The sequence below is a fragment of the Salvelinus fontinalis genome, chromosome 15 (genome assembly GCF_029448725.1).
Source record: "Salvelinus fontinalis isolate EN_2023a chromosome 15, ASM2944872v1, whole genome shotgun sequence".
NCBI lineage: Eukaryota > Metazoa > Chordata > Actinopteri > Salmoniformes > Salmonidae > Salvelinus > Salvelinus fontinalis.
The window spans coordinates 41,149,325-41,174,945 of record NC_074679.1 but is presented as its reverse complement, the minus strand read 5'-3'; the positions used below and the strand labels follow the sequence as shown (position 1 = coordinate 41,174,945).

Here is a 25,621-nt window from a genome sequence, read left to right as displayed (position 1 = left end):
GGGGACTTGTAACTTTCTGATCAAACTTGATCAATATAGGAGCAACAGTCATTTTTCATACCTTGGTCATCATAGTTTGTAAAAAATCTGGATTCATCCAAATATCATCCAATTGAATGAAAAACATGATTTTGACTGTTCATGACCTTTTAAGGGCATCACCATTATGAACATTTTAGCCCAAACACCTGGTAACCTCTGCCAGGAGGCTGACTCTTGGCCCCAAGACAACAACATCAAGCACGAATCCAAATCCACAAAGAAATGGTTCATTGACAACAAAATCAAATATACAGTACCTGGGCCCCATGCTGTACTTGTACAGTATTTTCCAAAGAGGCGAGATGCTGCTAAGCTAACATGCTTGCTGTGACTGTGAGAGTGTTTGTGAACCGGCGCTGCCGCTCAGCAGATCCATCCATCATGGCCATGGAGCTTTGGAGCGGCTTTGCTCTGCCGGCCAGCAGAGTTCGATCCATGGCTGGGGCCGAGGTTCAATTAAATAATCCGGCAGGTTTGTGATGGATCATTTGGGCTACGGGTCTATGTCATGTTTAACACCTGTTGTACGAGATGTTAAGGTGGGACTAAGAGTAGGTCTCGATGCTGAACTCGTGCTTGGTAAAAAGTTATATTAGGCTATTAGCCTTTGACCTCCACACTCAACTGGACCACAGACGATTTTTGACTCGCCCAGGCTTCGACCCCTGGTATCATATAAACACACATGGAAGAATGCATGGAATGCATGGAAGAATGCATAGAATTGCAGGAAATTCGATTTAAAACTGCAACATTTTCTCTCCGCCAACAAGAGGGGTGTGAACCGTTTTGGGTCGCAAACAGATAAATTACATTATCCATCCGGACCTTTGCCACCTAGGAAATGTGTGTGACTGGACCTTTTAAAAAAATATATGTTTGTCTGTGTCACTCTCCGTTTTAGAATAGCTATTATCTTGTCGATTGTGACAAGGCCTGTGCTTTCCGTGGTCCTGTGCTCCACGTGGTGTTCTGTTGAGTTCAGCTCTGAGGGTGTAGGCCTGCCTCACGCTAAAAGCGTGCCTCTCCGTAGTCTGAAGTGGCTTCCTCTCTGCTCTACTTCGTCAATTTAATTCAATGAAATTAACATCTATTCAATTATTTTCATTTGAATTACTTTATTCATCCCGTTAAAGATCAATTTGAGACATTGTCAGAGCACTGATCTGTACTGATCTAAAGGCAGGATAGGTGAAAGTAATATGGCGGAGGCCGGCTATGGAGGTAGGTAGCCTATTATTATTTTACTCACCTGTCCCGTTCTCTGAGATCAGTTGAAGGAAAAAGGGGCCAGGAGAGAAATCTTCCACAGTCTATTGAGATCCACCCACGTGTCTGGAATATGAAAAAGTGCAGCGCCAGGCGTTGGCAGTCTCATCCAAGTGTCAGTTTTATACAAAACATTTATTTTTCAATGTTTTAATACAAATAGGCTATGCAGGCCTATTTGGTGCGTTTGGGTTTACGCATCACTTTGTAAACCATATATTTGTCAGTTAAGGAAGAAATGTGTAATTTGTAACTTTTCCACATTACTCTGTTTGTGCAACACAGCTATGCAAATAGTACCGTCTCTACCGATTTTCTAACTATAGCCTATCCCAAACACACACGCCACGGCATGCTCGGGGAAAACCATGCCTTCACTGCTGTGTCTCTCCCAGACTACGCCTTTAAATGGCGCGCGCGCGGAGGTGGTGCTGAGGAGAGACCAGGAGAGGGCGGACCCGTGCGAAGTGTGTGTGAACATCCCGAGATCGGTCGCCAGTCGCACGGATCGAGCGCGCGGCTCTTGTGATGCACTGTAGCGGAGACCGACCGGAGAGAGACAGAGGAAAGAACAGCCCAATAGCCCCGATTTAACGTCTGGTACTGTGTCAGAAGTCTCGCTTTAATCAGCACCGTGTTTATTCAGTCTACTCAGTTTTTTTACCGAACCTGGATTTAAACATTACCGGAGTTTATTGTCGGATTATTATGCATTGGATATTATCCCATAACTAAGGTCAGTCGTGCTCTATCTTCTACTTGCCAAAGGGCTCCTCTTGTCATTACTAGCAAACATCCAAAATATAGTTCTAATCGTTCCTTCGGAACACATTTGGATTGGAATGGGGATGTTATAGTAGACATTTTGAACATGTTTGTAGTTTTGGCTATCGACAGTCTGGAACAAGTTGGGACGTTGAGAACGTCGACATGTGGTCAATACTACCTAATCATAAACTAAGCATTGCACTATACTAGTAATATCCATTGACTGGAAACATAATGATATCGACGAATAAGGTCGCTGCGTGCTGCAGGGTGGTTTACGGGTAGGCCTATAAATGGGGCATTCCGGCTATGTCGGCTCGGGTGATTCTCTGCCCATTCCCGGGTCAACGAGGCCAGGGTGACAGGCATGGACAAGCCCCGCGGGACTGACAGAATTACGGTCACATCGCTCAGCTCGTAGCCACAGGCATTATTTATAATGGGAATTATTCATCTTTATAAAACACAGAGCATTGTAGGCATCATAAGAAGCAAAAATGACGCTAAATAAATGCTTGCTTAGGCTACGACTCTCTTCCAAACCACGCATTTTGTTCTCGTCTGAAAAGTAGCTTTGAATAATGGATACAGGGGTGTCCAGTGTCTTACGACCGCCACCGTGCATGGGGCTATTTTAAAATGTCAATTACGGTTCAGAGTAAACAAATACCTTAACGAACCGGTTCTGCATAGTCAGGGAAAACAACAGATGGGTTATGTCTAAAATGAGACCAAAAAAGATGTTGTCTGTTTTCATACTGTGAGAATAAAAGACAATTCAGACATGGAAATGCTGCTTTGAATTTGATATGGGGACATGACCTTCTATGTTCCATTGATTGCCCCTACACTGCAGACACCATGATGGAGACCAGACATTTGGCCTTCCCCCTTTTCCCTCTAAAATCATATTATTTTCCAGATGAATTCGTATACGCTCATTTGAACGAAATAGACCCATCTCCATTTAGAATATCGTGGAGAAAAAAGCATTGTCTTCAGTATGGACATTTTTTTCACAGACATAAGTTGTTCATTTGTAGCAGATAAAACACACCATACAACCCGAAACAATAATATAATACGTCGGAGTAAAATATTTATCATCGGATGAGTCTGTATTTGGATTGTAAAATAACGCAGGAAACGTGGTGTTTTTTAGGCGGCGGGTAGAATTCGTTCCCTATGGAATCAAATGAGCTCGTGAGCTCTGCAGAACGTCGAGGGAGGGTGTTTTTAGGGTGCTGGTGATCTACATGAAATCTGACATGTATGAACACGCTGGTGTTTTTTTTCTTTGAAATGAACCGTGTAATGCAGCCAAATCTCTCACCTTTTAGAAGAATATATGTTGGATTTGAGATGATCAATATCTAACAGCTCATAAAAAGACAAAACAATTTTGCAGTAGAAAAATAACGCCACTAACTCCCAGCATTTTAATTTTAAATCATGCATTTTAACACCATTTATAGTTTCATGTTTTGTCTTAAATCAGGAATAGATCAATTACTGTAGGAAAATCACGTAAGAGATCACAAAATGGTGGTTAAAATTGTCACGTTTTGTCCTAATGATTTTTTTTCCAATAAAGGTCTGATCAGCACCTTCGTCAGTCGCGATGAAATAGTAATAAAATCCACTGCAATTTGCCAGCAGAATTGGTGACGTTTGAAGTTCCTTTATCATTGTGGCACACGTTCGATGTTTGGGATTTACAATGTAATAGGCTTAGTGAATACATCAGAATGCAGGGAAACTCCTAATCGGGCTTTTTCAACGGGCAGAAATGGGCGTGACCCCTGTGAAATGCGTCTCTTTTCTCACACAGCAAGCAAGGCCTAAAATGTAGCACCAGTCCAATGCATTACTATAGAATTATAATTGAAATAGAGATTCTATCAATGTTTTTATTTTATTGGTAGGCCCTACATTAAAAAAAAACATGATTAACAATTTAATAAGAAAACAATATTTTATCTAGATAAAATGCCGTTTTTTCCCCCACTAAATATACACGTTTTTGTTTTACGTTAATGTTTTCCACGGATATTATTACACACCAACTATTAGGCCTAAATGCCTGTTAAATAAAATATGATAGCTCACTATAAAACGAAATATTTGTGTTATTAAATCATTTCAAGAAAGTAGGCCTAGGCTAATCGACATTTCTCCCATTTAGGCCTACACGGAAAGACACAAGAAAGATGAATTCTATATTTAAGTGGTGTAGGCTATGCGGTCGTGCTATGCGCATTCCCTGCTCCTGTGTTTATTGTGCGGTTGTGTGATTTGGCTGTACTGTCTGCGGGGTGGTGGTTGGTGCGTGGTTTAATTTGGCTGTCCTGCTTTCTGGGCGCTGGTTGGCAGCGATTAACTGCTCTGACAAATCAACCGAAAACGGCCAAGGGCTCTCAAGGTAACGTTAATCCGTATGGGCGGGAGAGGGGGCACAATATTACTCACATAATAGGCTACTACTCACAATATCATTGAGGATGCTCCTTTTTCCATATAAATAAATACAAACAGTGTTTCAACGTTTTTTTTTATTGTATGATGATTATAACATATTTTTGACGCAGATTAAAAATGGCCTATTATGTTTGTCTGAATGCGTAGGCCTATTTCACACGAAATGTAATGTAGCTCAAATAATAAAATATTTAACGGGCGTGATTAAAGATGCGGAGGGAGGAAAAATAATCTCCGGTTGTAGAAATTGCGTCATGCCTTCCTAAATAAAACGACGTTCAACAGCTCACAGTAATTTCATGCTTCTGAGAAAGGCCCTGCAATTTCATCTAATTCATTTTGTATAGGCCTATTTGTTGTGTGCGTGTGTGTGTGCGCGCGCGCTCGCGTGCATATACATGTTGTGTGCGTGTGCGTATGTGTGCGTAAAACTACACACACACACACACACACACACACACACACACACACACACACACACACACACACACACACCCACAAGGACGGATTACACATAGGTGTCAAATGACCGAAACAAAATTGAGGGTGCAAGAGATTATATTGTAAATGTAAAGCAACGTACTAACAATTATAATAAAAACACAATTTCTATTGCACCATTTATAACAAATATAAAATAGATTTGTTTTACTTTTGTCAAATGAAAGGTGTTTATTATATGTTCTCTGAGGTGCATGCTGAGTCTTCCCCTACTACGCAGACGTTGCTACATAATGATGTATGGTAGAAGTAGAGTAGTGAAATGATTAAGAATATCACCAGCATTTTTGTTCATAGTATGTCTATACATGCACGTAGACATGGGTTAGTATTGGTTGTGTGTGTGTGTGTGTGTGTGTTGCTGCAGAGTGATGTAATGCAGGATAAGGATTATTTGAATGAGATAAATTAAGATAAAGATAAACTAGATTAATTTAAACAGGGCTTTTCTCTGTGGTGTGAGGACGGGCCTTATATATGCATTAACTGTGTGTGTTTGGCAGAGCAAGTGTTGCAGTAGAGTGATGTAATGCAGGAGACTGGGTGTTATTAATCGTTTAGAACGATAGATAAATCAAACAGGGTTTTTCTGGGATGCAGACCTCGGTTGATTGCTTAGTGTTGGTAGCATCGTTGCAGTGTGTGTGTGTGTGTGTGTGTGTGTGTGTGTGTGTGTGTGTGTGTGTGTGTGTGTGGCAGCAGTATATTGCTTGCAGTGTTTGTGTGTGTGTATGCGTGCGTGCGTGTGTATGCGTGCGTGTGTGCGTGTGTAAGCGCGTGTGTGTGTGTGTGTGTGTGTGTGTGTGTGTGTGTGTGTGTGCGCGTGCTCACATACATGCGCGTGTGTAGCAGTGTGGGGGTGATGTAATGCAGGAGAGAGGTGCTGCAGCAGAACGGCTCTCCCCTCCCTTCCGTCCCCCGTCACCCAGAGGAGGTGTGTCTCTGTCTCTCTTCCTGCAGAGAGCTGGATGCCCACTCTCTCTACCCATGCTGGGCACCGGGCTGGACTCATGGCTCTGCCCGTCTGGCTGTGGCCACTTGTGCCCAGTGAAATACTAGAATACTTAGAGGGGGGAAAAAGTATTTTTCTCCCTATACTCCCTTTTCTATGGTGAAACTGGTGAAATCGTGCCCGTTTGATCGTATTCTAAAATGGACCAATCTGTCCATTTTTTCCCTTCTTCTACCCAGGCTGTGCACCAGTCTGGACCTATGTCTCTGCCTGTCTGTCTGTAGCTGGTAGGATATACTAACAAATGGATCCCCCCTCCATTTTTTAAGATCACAAGTGTGACGAAATTGGATAGGTGTAAGCAACATGGTGGGGAACTTTGCCTACACCCACTCAATGCTGTAGCATGAATTATTATGTAGGCTGTGCCTGTTTGTCTCTACCTGTCTGTGTGGCTGTGTAAATACTGTTACAAATATATTTCCTTCCTCCCCCTCTCCCCCTTCCAATCTTTCCTCCGCGTCTTTCTCATCCCATTCTTTCTTAATAATAACGATGTAACATAACAGAGTATGTGTGTTATTTGGTCTGTGTCTGGTTCTTTCTTATTCATTGTAATTGCTGATGTTGGACACAATTTAGTAAAGCGTGTTGTTTCGTCTGTGCCAGACTGTCTGTGTCTGTACAAATAGACACACCCTCCCTCTCCTTTCTTTCTCTCCATCCCTTCCTTTGCTCATCACTGAAACTAAATTGGATAGGTGAGAACAATTTAGGGGGGGGGGGGCCTTGCTCTCCTCCAATGCTCTTAGATTAGTCATGAGATAATAATTATTTAGACTGTGTCTGTTCACCAGCAAATACATCCTCCCCTCCTCTATTAGCCCTACCTCTCTCCCCATAAAAATCACTGATGTAATACAATTGGATAGGTGTGTTTTGTTGTTGTTGATAGAACCCATCCAATGACGTTAGATAACTGATGGTTGGAAGGTTGGAGGGAAGGATGAGATGTTCAGGTATTGGAGAGGGGCCTGCCTATCGGAGGGGGATGCGTGAGTGTGAGTGGTTCAGGTGGAACATCTTTCTGTCTCTCTCTCTTGCTCTCTCATACTCTCTCCCCACCCCCCCACGCCCCCATCCCTCACACATGACTGGTTTAGTTCTGGCTTGCCGTATTGGTGGTGATGTCATCCACACACAGTTCCAGGACTGTGTACCCCCTCCATATCTAAGAAAGAGAGAGAGAGAGTGTGTGTGCACTGCAGGGGGGCTAAGGTGCGCGCATATTTGTGTGTGTAGGTTGGCAGCAGGGATATCGGTGACTCACTGTTTACAGGGTGTGTGTGTGTAAAGTTTGCGCGGAGGACGAGATGTTTGGTGGAGGACTGGAAAATTGGCCAATCTCACAGTAAAATGTGTGTGTGAGAGAGAGAGAGAGAGAACTCAACACATTCCTCCTTCCTCCTCTTCCATTATATCAGCCGTCTGCCACAGAGGACATTTTGTTACAGCATCCAGAGTGTGTGTGAAGACACGGCAGTGTGTGTGCTCGATGCACCTGCAGTAGTTGTAGACACATCCGTGAGGTGTGTCTGTTTGACAGCCAGGGCCCAATGAAGAGACAGCTCTTATTAACATGGCTCTCTCAGATTGCCTCCCCTGCCTTCCATCCCTCCGCGTATTGTTTTCTAATGGGAGGCCAAACCCCGGCTGCTTTTGTCCCTGTGTGTGTCTTCCCTGTGAGGAGCGGCGGACTCCTATCAATGGGAACAATGGTCCATGCAGTTTAGCCTTTTAACCCCTGCCCATCCACCTGCAACAAAAGAACTCTCTCTCTCTCACACACACACACACACACACACACACACACACACACACACACACACACACACACACACACACACACACACACACACACACACACACACACACACACACACACACACACACACACACACACACACACACAGCAGAGAGAAGGTGTGTGGGCTACTGCCAGGGTGAAGTATCAGTTATGAGACCCCCCTCCCCCCCCCCACCCAGTGTGTTCTGGTCCAGTGGGCCCATGCTGACTGCTGGGGCCTTTGTCCTGTGGTACTGAGCCCAGGGCTGAGACTGTTGGCAGGGACACAGGGAATATTAGATGCCTATTAGGTTACCCTCTGTATGGGGCGGTGGAACTTAACCCTGCTTATTGTTATCGGAATACGTAAAGTCCTTCTCAACACGGGGGAGAACTATAGCTGTGTTTAACTGGCCTGGATAGGTATACTAAACCATACTGGGTAGAAGCCAAACTTTCTATGTGTGTGTTCCTGGTGAGTGTAGGCTACTGTAGATGTCTCTGGTCGTGGGGCAGGCTGCTGATGGCCAGACGTTGGCTTGTCATTACATCACTACAGTGTCACAGAGCAGCATATCCCAGCAATGACACACGTCAAGCTGATATGTCAGCAGGGATTTGACTGTGTGTCTGAGAGTAGCGCTGGCATACTGTACACCCTGGCTTCTATTTGGGTTGGGGAGCAGTGGAGACAGTGTTGAACTGGGGTGGTTCTCTCACTCGCTTGCTCTCTCTGTCCATCTATCTCAATTTCTCTGTCTTTTTTTGGTTTCTCTATCTCTGCATTTTGGAATAGTACAAGCCTATGGTTATCTAGAATCTGTGTCTCAAGATAGACGGAAATGTGGGTCAACTTAGTGTGTGTTTTGTTACCTCGAGAACAGCTCTCATGAATGAATCCTAAAAGGACCTGGCATAAACCCTTACATCTCGTTAAAGGAAAACTCCACCCAAAATCTATGTTTTGGTATTTGTTTCATTAGTCAATTGTTGATATAGTCCCAAAATACAGAAATCTGGCCCGTAAAATGCATTTTCAGTAGGCTAGCCTAGAACAGATTGGCGATAGAAATGAAACGCAAACATTTCGAAAGAAATTACATCAACCAGACTCTGATGCTTGTGTTTAATATTACAAAACACTATGTTTGATGGGACTAACGATCGGATAGTTAGGTTAGGAAAAATGTCAGCAACAATCTTGATGCAAAGAATAAGTTCACCGGGGAGAAATTAAGGGAATTGTCCAACACACATGGTCTCTCTAGACGTTGTACCTGTTTAGGCATTGGGGTCTCTCTTGTCTCTGGCTCTGCGTATTTAGGTCTCTAGTATTCTAGTGTCTCTCCTTCCTTTGTTTTGTTTTTTTGTCCATCTGTATGGTGCAGTCAGCAGAAAGCCTCGTTCATTCCCCTGGCCATCAGATAAGGGCCATCTCTGCTGGCCTGATTGATAGTCGGGGGCTGCCAGCAGAATAATGGTGCTAATTTTCCTAGCAGATGACAGATAGGGCCTAGACCTTTACTGAGGGAAAAAAACTGCCACTTTTAATTAGGTTTGGTGACTGGTAATTGTATCTCTAACATCAGATACAATGAATTATGCACACAGATCCTGCTTTTTTTATTTGTTATGGTTCAATAGTACAGTAATTTGTCTGTTTCCAAATTGGCATGTCTTCACGTGTCCTTAGCAGTTTTTAGTGATGGCTCGTTTGCAAACGTACGTCTCTTTTCGGTGAACGACGAGAATCGCATCGGTTAAAGAGCCGTTTATTTGGCTCCCTGATTTGCATAGTGCTGCTCAACTGCTTTTTAAAAATATTTTTAGCTTCAAACAACGATTATCTGCATAGAAGTAACAATCATTCTCTGAAGGTGATGAATCCTTACCACAGAAACAAAAGTGAGGAGAGCGTTTCATTCTGGTCCACGGAAAATGTTTGCGGTTTGTAAAAAAAATATATATATCTTATTTGAACACGCATATCACAATCTTCAAAATCTGACATAATGCATGGTAGCCTACGTTTGCTTAGCGACGAACCGAAATGTCTGTTATTTTTGGGGGGTTTTAAACAACTAGCCTAATTGACGGATGTCGGTTCAGTTATTTGAATTCCGTTTATTTATTTTTTTCACTGAGCTCAATGCGCATTTTCTGACTGCAGTTTCTATAGAGATAAATCACATAAATCAAGTGTGTGATGTAGTTTCCGACAGGCCAACATTCTACATAGTTTGTCCGGAGACACAGAGAACCACAGATGATCCATTATATCAGAGAGAGAGAGGAAAGTGAGGCCCAGCTCACCTGAAAATCTTTCTCCTTCCTGCAGATTGTTTCGCCCACCAAACAAGGAGATTTTGTATGGAGAAAAAAATGAATGGTGTATTTGCTGCGTGATGTTAACTGGATCAAATAGAAGTTTCATAATGCTTAAGTTAGGAGTGATATAAGTAGGACACGTAACATCCCGGCAACTTTGAGAAAAACACTTGGCCATGCATGTTCATAGCATGAGGCTAGTAGCATAGAATTTGTCATATTTTTTTTAAACATTAGTCCTTTAGCAGCCACTCATATCCAGAGCAGCTTACAGTAGTGAGTGCATACATTTTCATACTTTTTTCGTACTGGTCCCTCCATTGAATACAGTTGCTTGACGTCAACAACGCTCATCGAATATTCAAAAATGGATTTACAATAATGAGATACATCCACCAATCCAAAGAAAGGATAGGTGGCAGCTAGACAGCCCGCCATGCCGCTGTGTGGACAACGACTCCCTTTGTTAGGACGGAGAGACATGTCTCTTGTCAGTAAATCCATAATCTTTGATTATATTGACCAGATACTCTAGTGGCCCTATAACAATGAAAATACATGTCTTCGAAAAATGGAAGGCAGTCAGTAGGAGGCAAGATCAGGTTGAACCATTCGAACCAATGAGAGGGCAGATACGTGTGTGAACAACAGTCACAACGGTTTCCACTAGTTACCACAGTCACAAAGTCAAAATTAACTTTAGGATAGGGTTAGGTTTAAAATCACATTTTAAGAAGATAAATTGTAGAAATAGGCGGGTTTATGACTTTATGGCAACTAGTGACGACCAGGCACAACTTTGATATCAAGTAATTTTTCAAAAGGTTGCCGGGATGTCACGTGTTCTAGTTATATAAAGTATACTCCTAACAACCTAACCATTACAAAACGTCTCTTCGATCAAATAAGCCATTCCATTTTTTGTTAACCAAATTCGACACTCTCTCATTGACCTCCATACAAAAACTCCTTGCTTGGTGAGCAAGAAATATTTAGAATCGTTGCCAGGGGGCAGATGGAAGCGGTGTTTGTAGGCTACAATAACTTAGACTTCAGGTCCACTGGGGTTAGTTCAAGTAGCCTGTGTAGGCTACTTGCAGGTGTCTCGTGTGAATTCTTATGGGGATTAAATGGACCCTATTTGTAGGGGTTAGATGTCATTTTTGTTGAGGAAAATCCATATTTATTACATCAATTGTTTAATTATATGTTCAAGGCCACCAATAGGTAACATACATTCATGGTTATCTCAGTGCCTGTGTGGTCCAGCCATTGTTTGAATCCAGCCTACTACTGCCCTTTAAATTTTTGGAGAAACTAGTATTTTACTTGTATTCTTACTCAAGTAATTTCTGAAGGAAGTAACTTACTTTTTACTCCGTTACATTTGACCAAATCACCTCAGTTACATAGATTTATCTTCGCTGTCGGATGAAAACCTCCCAACCAAACTTGGTGATTTACATATTTTTTATATGAATCGATACTATTGGTTACCCTTTACGTCTGTATGAACGTGTCACAACCCCTTAACCAATGTAATGTATTCAAAATAGCTTGTCATCAAAACTCTTATCTAAGTCCATTGGATCTTACAGTTGTCCATCAAACCCAGTTGTCTTCACCTCAGCGTATTGCACTCATGAGGATATTTTGGTTCTTAGGCTCTTAGCTAGATGCAATTAGAGTTGAGTTGCACTTCATTACCTTCTGCCTTTGTAATATTATATATTTCTAGAGTAAGGTAAGTATTTCTAAGATATAATTCTGGTGTTGAAAAAAAAAGTGCAAAATAAAATGGCTATGGCTAACCCAGAAGTAATCTGACAGAAAAAGTTGAATCTCCTGTTTTTAGCTCCCCATAGGATCTCTGTTTGTTGGCCAACAAGCCACCTTGTCATTGGCATGAAGAGTGAACAGATTAATCAGATGGGTGTGGCAATAGCTAACTACACTGAACAAAAATATAAACTGAACTTGTAAAGTGTTGGTCCCATGTTTCATGAACTGAAATAAAACATCCCCAAAATTTTCCATACGCAAAAAAAGCTCTCAAATTTTCTGCACAAACTTGTTTAGATCCCTGTTAGTGAGCATTTCTACTTTGCCAAGATAATCCATCCACCTGACAGGTGTGGCATATCAAGATGCTGATTAAACAGCATGATCATTACACAGGTGTCCCTTGTGCTAGGGACAATAAAAGATCCCTCTAAACTGTGCATTTTTTTCACACAACACAAGGCCACAGAGGTCTCATGTTTTGAGGGAGCGTGCAATTGGCATGCTGACTGCAGGAATGTCCACCAGAGCTGTTGCCAGATAATTAAATGTTCATTTCTTTACCATAAGCCGCCTCCAACGTTGTTTTAGAGAATTTGGCAGTACGTCCAACCGACCTCACAACTGCATATCAAGTGTATGGTGTCGTGTGGGTGAGCGGTTTGCTGATGTCGACGTTGTGAACAGAGTGCCAGTTGGGTTATGGTATTGGCGGAAATAAGCTACGGACAACGAAGACAATTGCATTTTATCAATGGCAATTTGAAAGCACAGAGACACCATGACGAGATCCTGAGGCTCATTGTCGTGCCATTCATCCGCCGTCACGTTTCAGCATGATAATGTATGGCCCCATGTCGCAAGGATCTGTACACAAATCCTGGAAGCTGATAATGTTCCAGTTCTTCCATGGTATGCATACTCACCAGACATGTCACCAGTTGAGCATGTTTGGAATGCTCTGGATTGACGTGTACAACAGCTTGTTCCAGTTCTCGCCCCAATATCCAGTAACTTCGCACAGCCATTGAAGAGGAGTGGGACAACATGCCACAGGCCACAATCAACAGCCTGATCAACTCGCGCTGCATGAGTCAAATAGTGGTCGCACGAGATACTGACTGGTTTTCTGATCCACATCCCTACCTTTTCTTAAAGGTATCTGTGTGACCAGCAGATGGATATCTGTATTCCCAGTCGTTAAATCTATAGATTAGGGCGTAATGCATTTATTTTAATTGACTGATTTCCTTATATGAACTGTAACTCAGTAAAATCTTTGAAATTGTTGTATGTTGCGTTTTTATATTTGTTCAGTATAGTATGCATTCAACATCACATGTACTTGAAATGATATTGTGAAATACATTTTCATCAATGCTATTGAAATTGTAATTTTTTTACAATGTCTCGAGTACCATATACCTTTTTATGGAATTGTTCACATTGACATTAAGTCAACATTGAATGACCGTAGTTGATATTGTACACCCCACGGACTTTGTTTGCTGTCACAGTTTACCATAAGTTGTAAATAAGTTGTAAAAACTTTGTTACTCTTACTTATGTACTTAAGGCTAATTTAACTTGAGTAAATTACAATCTAAGTAACAGTACTTTAACTTAAATACAGGTTTTTCAGTACTCTACCCACCTCTGCGACTTATACATAGCCTAACTATAAAACGTTGGCGAGCATCGACTCTGGAGGAAAGTTGATTGTTTAACAAATCAACTCATCAATTTAGCCAGGGAAACACAAACAGTAGATGATTGGTTTTCACACCTATTATTATGTGATTATTGATAGGCTAATAGTAGCCTATTGGAATATAATCAAATAACAAGGGGCCTATTGCAACCATTGATGACACTAGATTACCGCCAATTGTTGTCTCGTTAACCCATCAATATGCGCTGAGTTCACCTGCACATTGGAACCATTACTGGTCACCTATACTGCTCCCTAAAAGATTATGTTGTGCTTCCATAGTCAGAGATCTGTATATAATGACAAGATGCTCATGTCTCCGCCCTAACAATGGGAGTCGACCCACAGGCAGGAAGGCAGGTGACAAGCTTAGGTCTGCATATTAAGCCGATTGAGCTTATTTTGGCGAGAGTGATCCCAATCACTTCGCCTCTTCCTCTCTGCCTTAGTCCTGCTTGCAACCAAAGTCTTTCAATTATTTTTTTTTTAAACCTTTATTTAACTAGGCAAGTCAGTTAAGAACAAATTCTCATTTTCAATGACGGTGGGTTAACTGCCTTGTTGAGGGGCAGAATTACAGATTTTTACCTTGTCAGCTCAGGGATTCGATCTTGCAAACTTTCGGTTACTAGTCCAACGCTCGAACTACTAGGCTACCTGCCACCCCATATGTTCGCCCTCTGGTTGGGATTGTCATCGGAACAACATCGACCTTTTTGAACAGACTAAGGGCGATTTATCTATTTGACACGCATTCTGTACAATATAGATAAATAATTTCCTCCTTTACCATTGCAAATCTACTGTGGCAATTTACCTGACACTTTGTATGAATGGAAACGAATGTTGCTGTGTTTTAACAAATTTTATTTTTTCACTATTTATGTTATCCAAGAGTGTCTGGTATGGTAATTTATTATTCATGTTATATAATAATAATAATCATTTTTATAGCACTTTTCATTATAGTAATAATCTCAAAGACGCCCTTAAAACAACACAACAAAACATTTGTTAGCCTATTGACAGTTGTGGGTGGAAAATCTTCCACGGTCATCCACAGAGGCAGGTGCAAGTCCAACAGGTCACATCCGGTGTCCGATCCACTCTCCATGCGCACCTTCCTCAAAATGTGCAGTCCACATCTCTTCCGACTGAGCCCAGCTGAAGGGTTGAGCAGGGGGGGTAAATGATGGTCAGATCCGGGAGGGAAACAAGTCAGAGGTCACGTCACCTCTTGCCCTTCTCAGTTGTAGACTCCTTGGTAAACTCCTCTGAAAAAAACGTGTAGCACCCACCTGCAGCCTCTAAGCTTATCAAGATCAGGGGTAAAATAATCCTGGACTGTCCATATTTGAAATGTGTAACTACATCAAGTCATTTGGGAGGCTGTGTTATTTGTGCCAAAATGGCTTGGGGCGAAATCATCAAACCCATGCGGACGCCATAGGCCTATGTGCACACTGAAGGAAGCGATCCTAACCGCTAGCCCACCCCAGGCCACGATTGAGCTCAATTTTGACAGTTCATTCGTAAGCCTTACGATACACTCAACCTTTGTATGTCGTAGCTTAGTGGAAACCAGTATCTCTCTTGTGTTATTAAGCTATATAAAATGACGGTTGTTGATGTGTATGGCTGCAATTCAGATACATTTCTGTACATTTGAATGTTGCAGTAATGGGACCTAGTCTAAGTGTAAGGCCTGGGTGTCGGAGTGTGGAGTCAAAGCGCAGGAAACAGCAGGTGCCAATACAAAATGTTCTTTAATGAACACGGACAAACTAGGCCACCCTACTGACACACTGGGTGTACTATATAACCAACCCCAGACACGGGGGAAAGGAACACAGTCCAGAAAACACGTAGCACAAAACCAACACCACTACTTACAAACAAACACTACCGCACAAAGAAACGTGCGGGCCGGCTGACTAATAAGCCCAACTAATTAACCCTAATACACCACAGGTGAACCCAATAAACACATAGGGAGGGGGAGAAAAGGATCAGTGGCAGCTAATAGGCCGGTGACGACGACCGCCGAACGCCACCCGAACGGGAAGGAGAGCCTGCCTCGGTCATGACACCTAGGCCTATATCGTTTGAGAGAGAGAGAACATTCTTTTACGATAGCAGCCCTAATCCCAATGACTCGATTGCCCCCACATGGAGAGAAAATTAACTGCTAATTTTAGCCAATCACAAGGCTCATTTGAATTTCCTGATGCATTAGGAAAATGATCTGCTACAAAAAAGGGATTAAGTTCAAATTCGACATCTGTAATGCATAGTGCATTTCATGTCTAAAAAACAGTGATACTTTTTTATAATCGAACCAAATCCGAACTGACCTCAAAAAGCACTAATCGCTCAGCAATAGGCTTTTCATTAGAGATTTGCAATTTTTTCATGGTTTTGGGTCGATTCTCAAACGTTTTGAATGAAGAACCGTTTGGGAGTCAAATAAACCGTTTTTTTTTTTTACGTGAACATAGCTACATGATCCTGCTCACCAAAAAGATTCGGAATGACCATCACTAGCAGTTTGGACAAATGTGAAATTAATAAAGATGGGTCCTCTTGCTGAAATAGTAGTGAGGGGAAAAAAGGCCTGTTGTAAAATATCAATCTGTGTCTGAAAACCATTTTTTTTTTCAGATTGTCTGAAAATCAATGTTGTGTGTGCTGTGTGTAAATCCTATGCTTCCTGTTTCTGACAGTGATGGAACTGAGGAGATCCAGAGGCTCCCCTGTGAACTACAAATTCCAGCAGGCAACATGAAGAAGGACGTCGCGGTCACCCTGACAACCAGAAGAGCAAGTCCAATCGGACCTTACGCCATGATTACCCATAGCAATCTCTTTGGACTTTAAAGGATTACAAAGGTCAAACTTTCCTTCCCAACAGAAGGAGAAACTAGTTTTGACTCTTCTCCCCTTTTCCTCTCTCTTTCCCTTCTCCTTTCTTTAACTAGGAGGAAAGGCATCTGCAATTCTACCTACTGTCCATAGCTTCTCAGCGATTGGATAGTTTACTCATGTGCATGGCCTACGACTGTTACTTAGCCTACCTACGACTGTTATCCCAACTACCACCCTACTCCCTGCTGATTTTGTATTAAATCTCTCAGCAGTGTCAAACATATCCGTGTACACTTTTAGATACAACTGTGGATACTCCCTCGAAGAATTGGATACTTACTCTAAGACTTTTAAATCAAATCCAATGCTATCTAAGCTTTCAGGAATATAAACTCATTCGACCTCTTCCTCCTCCTTGTTGACCATGGATGTGCTGGGCTTGTCTGCGAGGCTGCAGTTGTTGCTCTCGGCCCTCCTGGGTGTGTGTCTGAGCCTGGAGTTCACCGGGGCCCCCGGCCAGTGGGCCCGCTACCTCCGCTGGGACGCCAGCACGCGCAGCGACCTCAGCTTCCAGTTCAAGACAGACGTGTCCACGGCACTGCTGCTCTACTTCGACGACAGTGGCTATTGCGACTTCCTGCAGCTGATGGTCGTGGAGGGCAAGCTGCAGCTGCGCTTCAGCATCGACTGCGCCGAGACCGCCGTGGTGTCCGACAAGCGGGTCAACGACAGCAGCTGGCACTTTGCCACACTGAGCCGCTACGGCCTGCGGACGGTGCTGGGGCTGGACGGCCAGGTCAAGGCGGACGAGGTGCGGCCCACTGGAGGTAGCCGACAACACATGAAAATTGTTAGCGATCTGTTCCTGGGCGGCGTGCCGCTGGACATCCGTACGTCAGCGCTCACGCTGCCCACGGCACGTGATGCCCCACCCTTCAGAGGAACAATCTCAGATCTGAAGTACGGGAACACGGAACCGGTTCTCCTCAGCAGCTTGAGGGTTCGTCTGGAGTCGGAGGGGCGCTGTACGGAGAACCCGTGTGAGAACAGTGGGAGCTGCACCGTGGTGGATGGGGAACCCATGTGCGACTGCTCCAAAACAGAATACAAGGGCCGCTTCTGCAATGAAGGTAAGATCTTATGCATGTTGTGTTTCCTTCACTGTTCCTGAATGTCTACAGTTGTGCATATCCTTATGTTCACACAGATTTGACTCATTTAATTTCACCTTTTTGTCTTTCCTTCATCAGTCCTAATCAATAGATCATTTTCATGTTATTCCAAAGGGTTCACTGACCTAATTTGAAGCATTTTTGTTGTTTACTAAGTCGTCTCTCTCAGGCTCAGTGTATGTTGTCCCTGTGTGGTTGGAAAAGCAGAGTGCTAATCTAAGCGTGGTTAGCGACACGGTTAGCCACCAAGGTGCAGGTTAATGGGACCTCCCTGCAGGGACTGATAAGGACGCCTATAGAGAGAACGGGGGCCTCCTGAGCCCTTTTCTTTACCAATCATGCGGTGACAGGTGTTAAAATCACATCCTTTTGTGTTGCAGAGCATTCTGGAACTGCTTTGATTCAATCACAACCTCCATCTCTCTCTTCTTCCTCCACAGCTGGTATTGGTTAGACCCCAAATTGATTTTTTTTATAAAAAACCTTTTGGTTAGTTTTTTTTTATTCTTACGATTTCTTAGAAGGAGCATAAGAAAGGCCTTTTTATTTGTAAAGGGAGAGTGAATGTTATCTGCTTTATTGCAGAGGGTTTGGGTAGGGGGTTTTCTGTCTTTCAATTGTTAGATACTGTATGCAATGTGGTCATGCATTTATAATATACTGAGGTGATGTCAGTTCATTTGCTGTTTCTTTCTGCTGAAATAAAATATACATTTTGATCTATTTTAAACTAAATTGGAATTGAATCTGTCCTCTTACAACAATCCTGATATTGCAGCTATAGGAACTCTTCAGGATTTTTTTTTTTGGGGGGGGGGGGTATGGGTGTAATCAGAAAACAATGAACAACTCCAGCCTTTTCCCTTTCCTTTACATTCCTGTGAGAAAAATCTAAAGTATATAGGGATACTACCGTTTCTAATTTTCTCTTATATATTTGCCTGTCACTTTAGTAGGTTAGGTTTACAGAGCATAAAGGCAATTTACATCTGCTTCGGCATCAAGCCCAAACATTAACCAACAGAGAAAACGGCAGTGAATCTGGAATGTAAAGATTACGTTGTTTTAATGTCAGGACATGTTTTTAAAAGGGAGTGGCCTCTTTTTTCCTCTGTCTTGTCTTGATGAGCGTTAAGCTGCTTTGGTTGAATTGAAGCTATTCATTCGACTGGGTGAGCAAGTATGACAGCGTGTGTGACAGCGTGTGTGACAGCGTGTGTGACAGCGTGTGTGTGTGTCAAGCCCTGGCGACTGGTTCTCTCTCACTGTGGACACATCCTCACCAAAGGGAGCAAGAAAAGAAAATGGCTGACCTATATGTTATCGACAACGTTTAAAACCCCAGGAGCATGTCTGAGTGTGGCGTCTCTATCAGAAAGGCCCATGGAGCTTTTGCTAGCTAGAGACGCTATAGACCCACTCTGATAGGGGGCTTAGTCAGGGGTTGGACCTGTGTTTGTGTGCGCGTGTGTGTGCCGGGCAGTGAACAAGGAGTTCAGACAATCCTAAAATAAATAACGCTGTTTACTGGGGTCGAGCTGCATTTATGTGGAAGGCACGTCAATGTACAGCCGCTGGATCGTAAAAAAAACGGAATCTACACTCAGACAAACATAAATACAGTCTACACACACACACACACCCACTTTCTTACACTTAACAGCTTTGCGGTAGGTCCTACATTGCTTTCACAATAAAATAACTGCATGTTATATGGTTGTAATAAACGACTAGTACGCTAGTAAAACGTTTTTGTACACAGTAGGCCTTTTTCCTCCGATTAAAAAAAAAAAAAGGAGCTAACATGTGGACGGACCTGCTGTGTGTGATGTACTGTACACACAGTCTGGTGACTGCCGTAGGCACGGCAACAGACACCTGACACTTCCCCAGGCGGGGCAGATGGCTCAAATGACCATTGCCATGGCCGCAGCGTATGTTCCGCTCTGCAACGGCCGTACTGTAGTCTGTCTGCTTGTAACATGGTTTGTTAAAGCACCTAGACTACGCTGGTACTGTAATCTGGGATTATCATCCTAGTAATAAGAAGAAGAAGAAGAAGAATTTGGCAACACCAACACTCAATCTGTCATCTAATTTGGATGGTGTGTGTGTGTGTGTGGGATGGTGTATTTGTGTTTGTGTCTGTTTGCCAGCTGTTTACTGCTTAGCTTGTTCCTAGTTTGAACTAAATTCAGGCAATAATCAGATAGTGGCAGAGTTTTGCAGCTTTCTGAAATAATAAATACTCTACTGTATGAAGGATGGCTCATCCCTTTAAGTTTTCTACTGTAGACCTAAAGAGTAAAGTATAGCTCCATCTCTTCCCTTTAAGAGTCCTACTGTATGACAAATAGCCACTCACCTCAGTTCACCTCAGCTATTGACTTTTCCAGTTGAGGGGAATTATGAGGCTGTTTATTTAATTAGAAAAGGGATAAATAAATAGATACACGTTTGTTAAAACCCCGCTGAGCTGCAGTAGTAAGCACATCAATCTGTTTTCAGATGTTTGGCTTTCCCACAAGGCATTTGTTTAAAGGTAGAGGCTTATGTTAAAGTAACTGCTACGTTATAGTTCAATAAATACTGAAAAGTAAACAGATATTTTGAAGTATACAGGGCTATACCAACCTGTTCACTAGACAGATGTGTGTGTGTGTGTGTATGCATATACAGTGTGTGTGTGTGTGTGTGTGTGTGTGTGTGTGTGTGTGTGTTCACTGGTGGAAAAAAAACAAAGCAATACAGTGTAAACAATCTGTCAGCGTAAAAGTAGGTCAGATTAAAAAAAAACGAAGAAAAGCTAAATAAAGAGGGAGACACACACACACAGACCACATTATCACACCGTCCACATACCCTTCTTCTTACTAATCTGGCTAATTCCTCAATTCCCCCGTGTCCTCTCTTGGGACTGAGCCATTTAAATGCCACTGCCAAGAGGTCACATTGTGGGCTTCAACACTCTATTGATACGAGACAATACTAGAGGACCCCGTCTGAAGAGGAGATTTAAAGGAGATTACATTGAACATGCACACACGCACAAATACAAATGCACACACACACACACACACACACACACCGTTTGAACAGCTTGTCTTATGTTCAGGCAGATGGAATTTGCTCGGTGACTAAATTAATACCTAATACATATCTAATAACTGTCCGGTAGAATCGCTTGAATTTAACTTTTACATCTCTAATACATATCTAATAACTGGCTAGCGAAATCGTTTAAATGAATGTTTAATAGATCTCTGATTGCTGCCCACTGAAAGCCTTTAATGGCGACCAACTCAATTAGACTGGTGTTCATTTCCTTCCCTAATCACTGCCTGTGGTCGGGCTAATCAGGAGACTTACACTGGGGCACGTTGGTGGGGAAGAACCAAGGCTACCATTTAATCGTAGTAGTTTTCTAAGTATTATATTTTTAAGGTTTCAATTATGAAACAATGGAAAAAGGATACGTCAACGATGGCAAAAGTACCTGAACAGTCCCTTCGTTTCTATTTTGCCCCCCGACGTGCTAAAGTAAAACCATGTTCCTGCTGCTGTTGTCTCTGCTCATACCCCAGCTCTCTTTTATTGGTTCTGGCTTGTCTCGGCGCTGGCCTGGTATTGAAAGCCCCAGGATTTAATGAAGAGTCTGGATTTAGTGCCAGGGTGCCAACCCATGCCCAATCCGATGCCCCGAGCTTTAAAACCCTACCTGGGTGAGGGTTCTCTGGGCCCATGATTAGGGATTTTAAAAAAACCAATATGAAATCAATCTTTAAATAATTTAAAACAAGGGCCATGAGGATTTTAGTTTGAATCGATTCGGTGCGATTCGGTTTGATTAGAGAACAAATTGATGCGATTCGGTTTGATGCGATACGATTCGATGCACTACATTTTGTTGCTTAAAACACATTGATATTTAATTCTAAATTAAAATCTGCTGCTGATGGAGCTCATGAGCTGGGCCTTTCTAAGCTGATGTGTGTGTGTGTGTGTGTGTTAATTAGGGACGTTTATGGTGCATGTACTATGTAGGCGCCTGAACTGAGCCATAAGGGAGACTAGGCATCTACTGCCCCACTATCAGATTAGGTGGGGGGGGGGGGGGGGGGGGGGGGGGGGGGGGGGCAAATGTAGCTAGGTTTTTTTTGTCCCCCACTTTGGATCTGAAATGACCATCACCCACTAATTAACTTGTCATTTTTGCTGACTAATTGTTTGAGCTAGTAATGTATCAATATTTATTTGTTTACAAATTAGCTATTGCATAGCCAATTAATATATAGCACAACTTTGCATTTCACCCTCATCTCCAAATCAAATGGTTTTGACTGTTTGGAAGTTTTTACGGACTGATCTTCTCTTCTCCTCTCGCTTCGGGCCATGCAGTGCGCCTTGCAAAATGATAGCTTTCCTCGTTATGAAATTATCAACTTGACCATATACACTGTCACGCCTGCTCCTGGCGCCACGCGGCCCATCATTACACACACCTGTTACGATCATCAGCGCTTCATTGGACTCACCTGGACTCCATCACTTATTGATTGCCTCCCCTATATCTGTCTGTTCCTCAGTTTCATCCCCGTGTCAGCATTAATGTTGTTTCGTTTACCCTGTCCAGATGCTGTCCTTGTTTTGTTTCATGTCGGTTATTTATTAAATATTCACTCCCTGTACTTGCTTCTCGTCTCCCAGCGTTTGTCCTCACACACTGATTGTTTAAAGCAAAACTATCAAAACTATTGCCGATGGTGAAACTGAACCTAACAAAAATATGTATATTGTAAACCTCGTTTAGCAGGTATAGCCAGATGAAAGTCGTCTCCTGTAGCTTACTTTTATTCCGGTAAAACACCGTGTTCAACAGCGTATAGATAACAATAACCTAGCAAATTACATAGGATGTCACTTAACTAACAAAGCGTAATATCATGCAAGGCATTGTATCATTTGATGTGGAAGCTCAGGAACAGGCCGCCTACCCTCGCGTTGGTTACCATGCGAAGCTGAGCACAGTGCCAGTTTGACGAGGCTACAGATTATTGCCTGGGGTTGCTCTGCATGCAAAATAACTTGTAAATCAACGACTATCAGCAGTTCGACACTGAAGGTGAGGACGCATCAGTTGTCACAAAGGCTCAGAAGTATTTTCCAAAGGTACTGTAGAATGTAATATGAGCGAAAACCGGTGATTTGTAACATTTGAAGCGATTTTCTGACCGATGCATGCTACATTTGGATGGGTTTTGGAATCATTAAACACACGGCTTTCCTGTCATTTTTTTGTCATGCCTACGCCGTGGTGCCACACGCTACGTGCCACACGCTACAATATTCTTCAGTTGGTCGTGAGGATTCCCAATTTGACGCTCTCGCAAAATTATGCGGTTAGATCGTTAACGTAGTTAGAACGAGCTGTCTGTGGCTCAAAACAGCCACGGTCAGATATTCACACTCTTCAGTTAGACATTCACAAATACATTTTGAATTGAGTAACATTGCTCGTCAACATCAGAGGTCGATTTGACGCATTCTGGGTGATGGGTCATCATCTCACTGGCTTCTCTGGTGAGCTCGCATTGGCTATTGCTGATCACCGTTCTCCAACCTTGTCATCGCACATCTCACGCTACAAAAGCATTGCAGATTTTGTGTCAATAAAATCAAACATGTTTGAAAATATCCGGACGTCTGGGGTGGCTCCAAGACAGGATTTGTAGCCCCCAGATTGCATCGCTGACCCGCTCACATTAAACCAGCATCGGTGACAGCCGCACGCCCCGAGTAGGCAACGACTTGGGGATTTTGTTTCCGATCTCAAGAACCTGTCTGGGACAACTAAATCGAGGCCAAAATCGTGTAGCGTACGAATTTGCCCTCGATTTAGCTGTCACAGACAGGTTTTTGAGATACGCCTGGCTTTAAGTCAAAGGTTTGTCATGATATGCACAGACGTGTTTTTATTTTATTTAAAACGCTCTGAACGTTTTAAGCCTTCCTCAGTATGAGGTCTTCTAATAGGAAACTCTCCGTTTGGTGGGTTTGTGTTTGCAGTGAGAGAGAACCAAAGGGCTGGGACAAAGAGTATGGACAGAGCCTCCCCTCTACTACTGCTCTAATCGCTTACATCATAAATTCACAACCTGCTTACAGGGAACTGGGGCTTCCCCCAGCTTGGATTTATGTCCCAACTGAGTTTGTGTATGTTGTCTTTGTGTGTGTGTGTGTGTGTGTGTGTTTGTGTGACTGAAGCTGAATGAAGAAATCATGCTTCCTCAATGTTTTTCAGAATGTGTTTTTGGGGATCGAGTGGTGTTCTGGTGAACTGATCCCCTTTTTCCCAGGATAGGACAGATGAGATGATGACAATGATGTTCTCTTACAACAATATATTCACTTCAATGTAATATATTTGACCGTGCTATACTCTCACTATATACAGTGCCGACGGAAAGTATTCAGACCCCTTGACTTTGTCCACATTTTGTTAGGTTACAGCCTTATTCTAAAATGTATTAAATTGTTTTTTTTTCTTCATCACTCTGCACACAATAACCCATAATGACAAAGCAAAAAGTAGGATTATAGAACATGTTGCTAATATTTAAAAAAAAAAAAAAAAAAAAAAATGGCAGCTACCTTTGGCAGCTACAACAGCCTCGCGTCTTCTTGGGTATGATGCTACAAGCTTAGGTACACCTGTATTTGGGGAGTTTCTCCCATTCCTCTCTGCAGATCCTCTCAAGCTCTGTCAGGTTGGATGGGGAGTGTTGCTTCACAGCTATTTTCAGGTCTCTCCACAGATGTTAGATCGCGTTCAAGTCCGGGCTCTGGCTGGGTCACTCAAGGACACTCCTGCATTGTCTTAGCTGTGTGCTTAGGGTCATTGTCCTGTTGGAAGTTGAACCTTCGCCCCAGTCTGAGGTTCCTGAGTGCTCTGGAGCAGGTTTTTGTCAAGGATATCTCTGTACGTTGCTCCGTTCATATTTGCCTCGATCCTGACTATTCTCCCAGTCCCTGCCACTGAAAAACATCCCCAAAGCACGATGCTGCCACCACCATGCTTCACCGTAAGGATGGTGCCAGGTTTCCTCTACAAGTGACGCTTGGCATTCAGACCAAAGAGTTCAATCTTGGTTTCAACAGACCAAAGAATCTTGTTTCTCATGGTCTGAGAGTCTTTAGGTGCCTTTTGGCAAACTCCAAGCGGGCTGTCATGTGCCTTTTATTGAGGAGTGCTTTCCGTCTGGCCACTCTACCATAAAGGCCTGATTGGTAGAGTGCTGCAGAGATGGTTGTCCTTCTTGAAGGCTCTCCCATTTCCACAGAGGAACTCTAGAGCTCTGTCAGACTGACCATCGGGTTCTTGGTCATCTCCCTGACCAAGGCCCTTCTCCCCCGATTGCACAGTTTGTCCGGGCGGCAAGCTCAAGGAAGAGTCTTTGTGGTTCCAAACTTCTTCCATTGAAGAATGGTGTAGGCCACTGTGTCCTTGGGAAACTTCAATGCTGCATAAATGTTTTGGTACCTTTCCCCCAATCGTGTCTCGGAGCTCGACAGACAATTCCTTCGACCTCATGGCTTGGCTTTTGCTCTGACATGCACTGCCAACTGTGGGACCTTATATAGACAGGGGTGTGCCTTTCCAAATCATGTACAATCAATTTCATTTACCACAGGTGGACTCCAATCAAGTCGTAGAAACATCTCAAGAATGATCAACGGAAACAGGATGCGCCTGGAGAGAATAAGGCTGTGACGTAACGAAGTGTGGGAAAAAGTCAAGGGGTCTGAATACTTTCCGATGGCACTGTACATGCACAGTGTAGTGTCTGTGTATGGTGTCAGGTGTGTTAGGTTTGCATGACAGGTTCCATGCAAATGCAAAAAGAGTG

The 25,621-nt window shown here is 43.0% G+C and overlaps 1 protein-coding gene across 24 annotated transcripts in view; it reads left to right on the top strand.

The window, feature by feature from the left end:
* Positions 1-1,744: 1,744 nt before the first annotated feature.
* Positions 1,745-25,621, top strand: part of nrxn3a (neurexin 3a) — a 444,245-nt gene continuing 420,368 nt past the window's right edge. For 10 of the 24 annotated variants that reach the window (XM_055863844.1, XM_055863843.1, XM_055863853.1 and 7 more), the window contains exons 1-2: positions 1,751-2,047; positions 16,401-17,672. In XM_055863844.1, coding sequence (XP_055719819.1) covers positions 16,967-17,672 — 706 coding nt within the window. In that variant the 5' untranslated portion in view covers positions 1,751-2,047; positions 16,401-16,966. Of the gene's footprint in view, positions 2,048-16,400; positions 17,673-25,621 lie in introns of all 24 variants that reach the window. The other 14 variants (XM_055863857.1, XM_055863852.1, XM_055863850.1 and 11 more) reach the window with 6 other exon arrangements.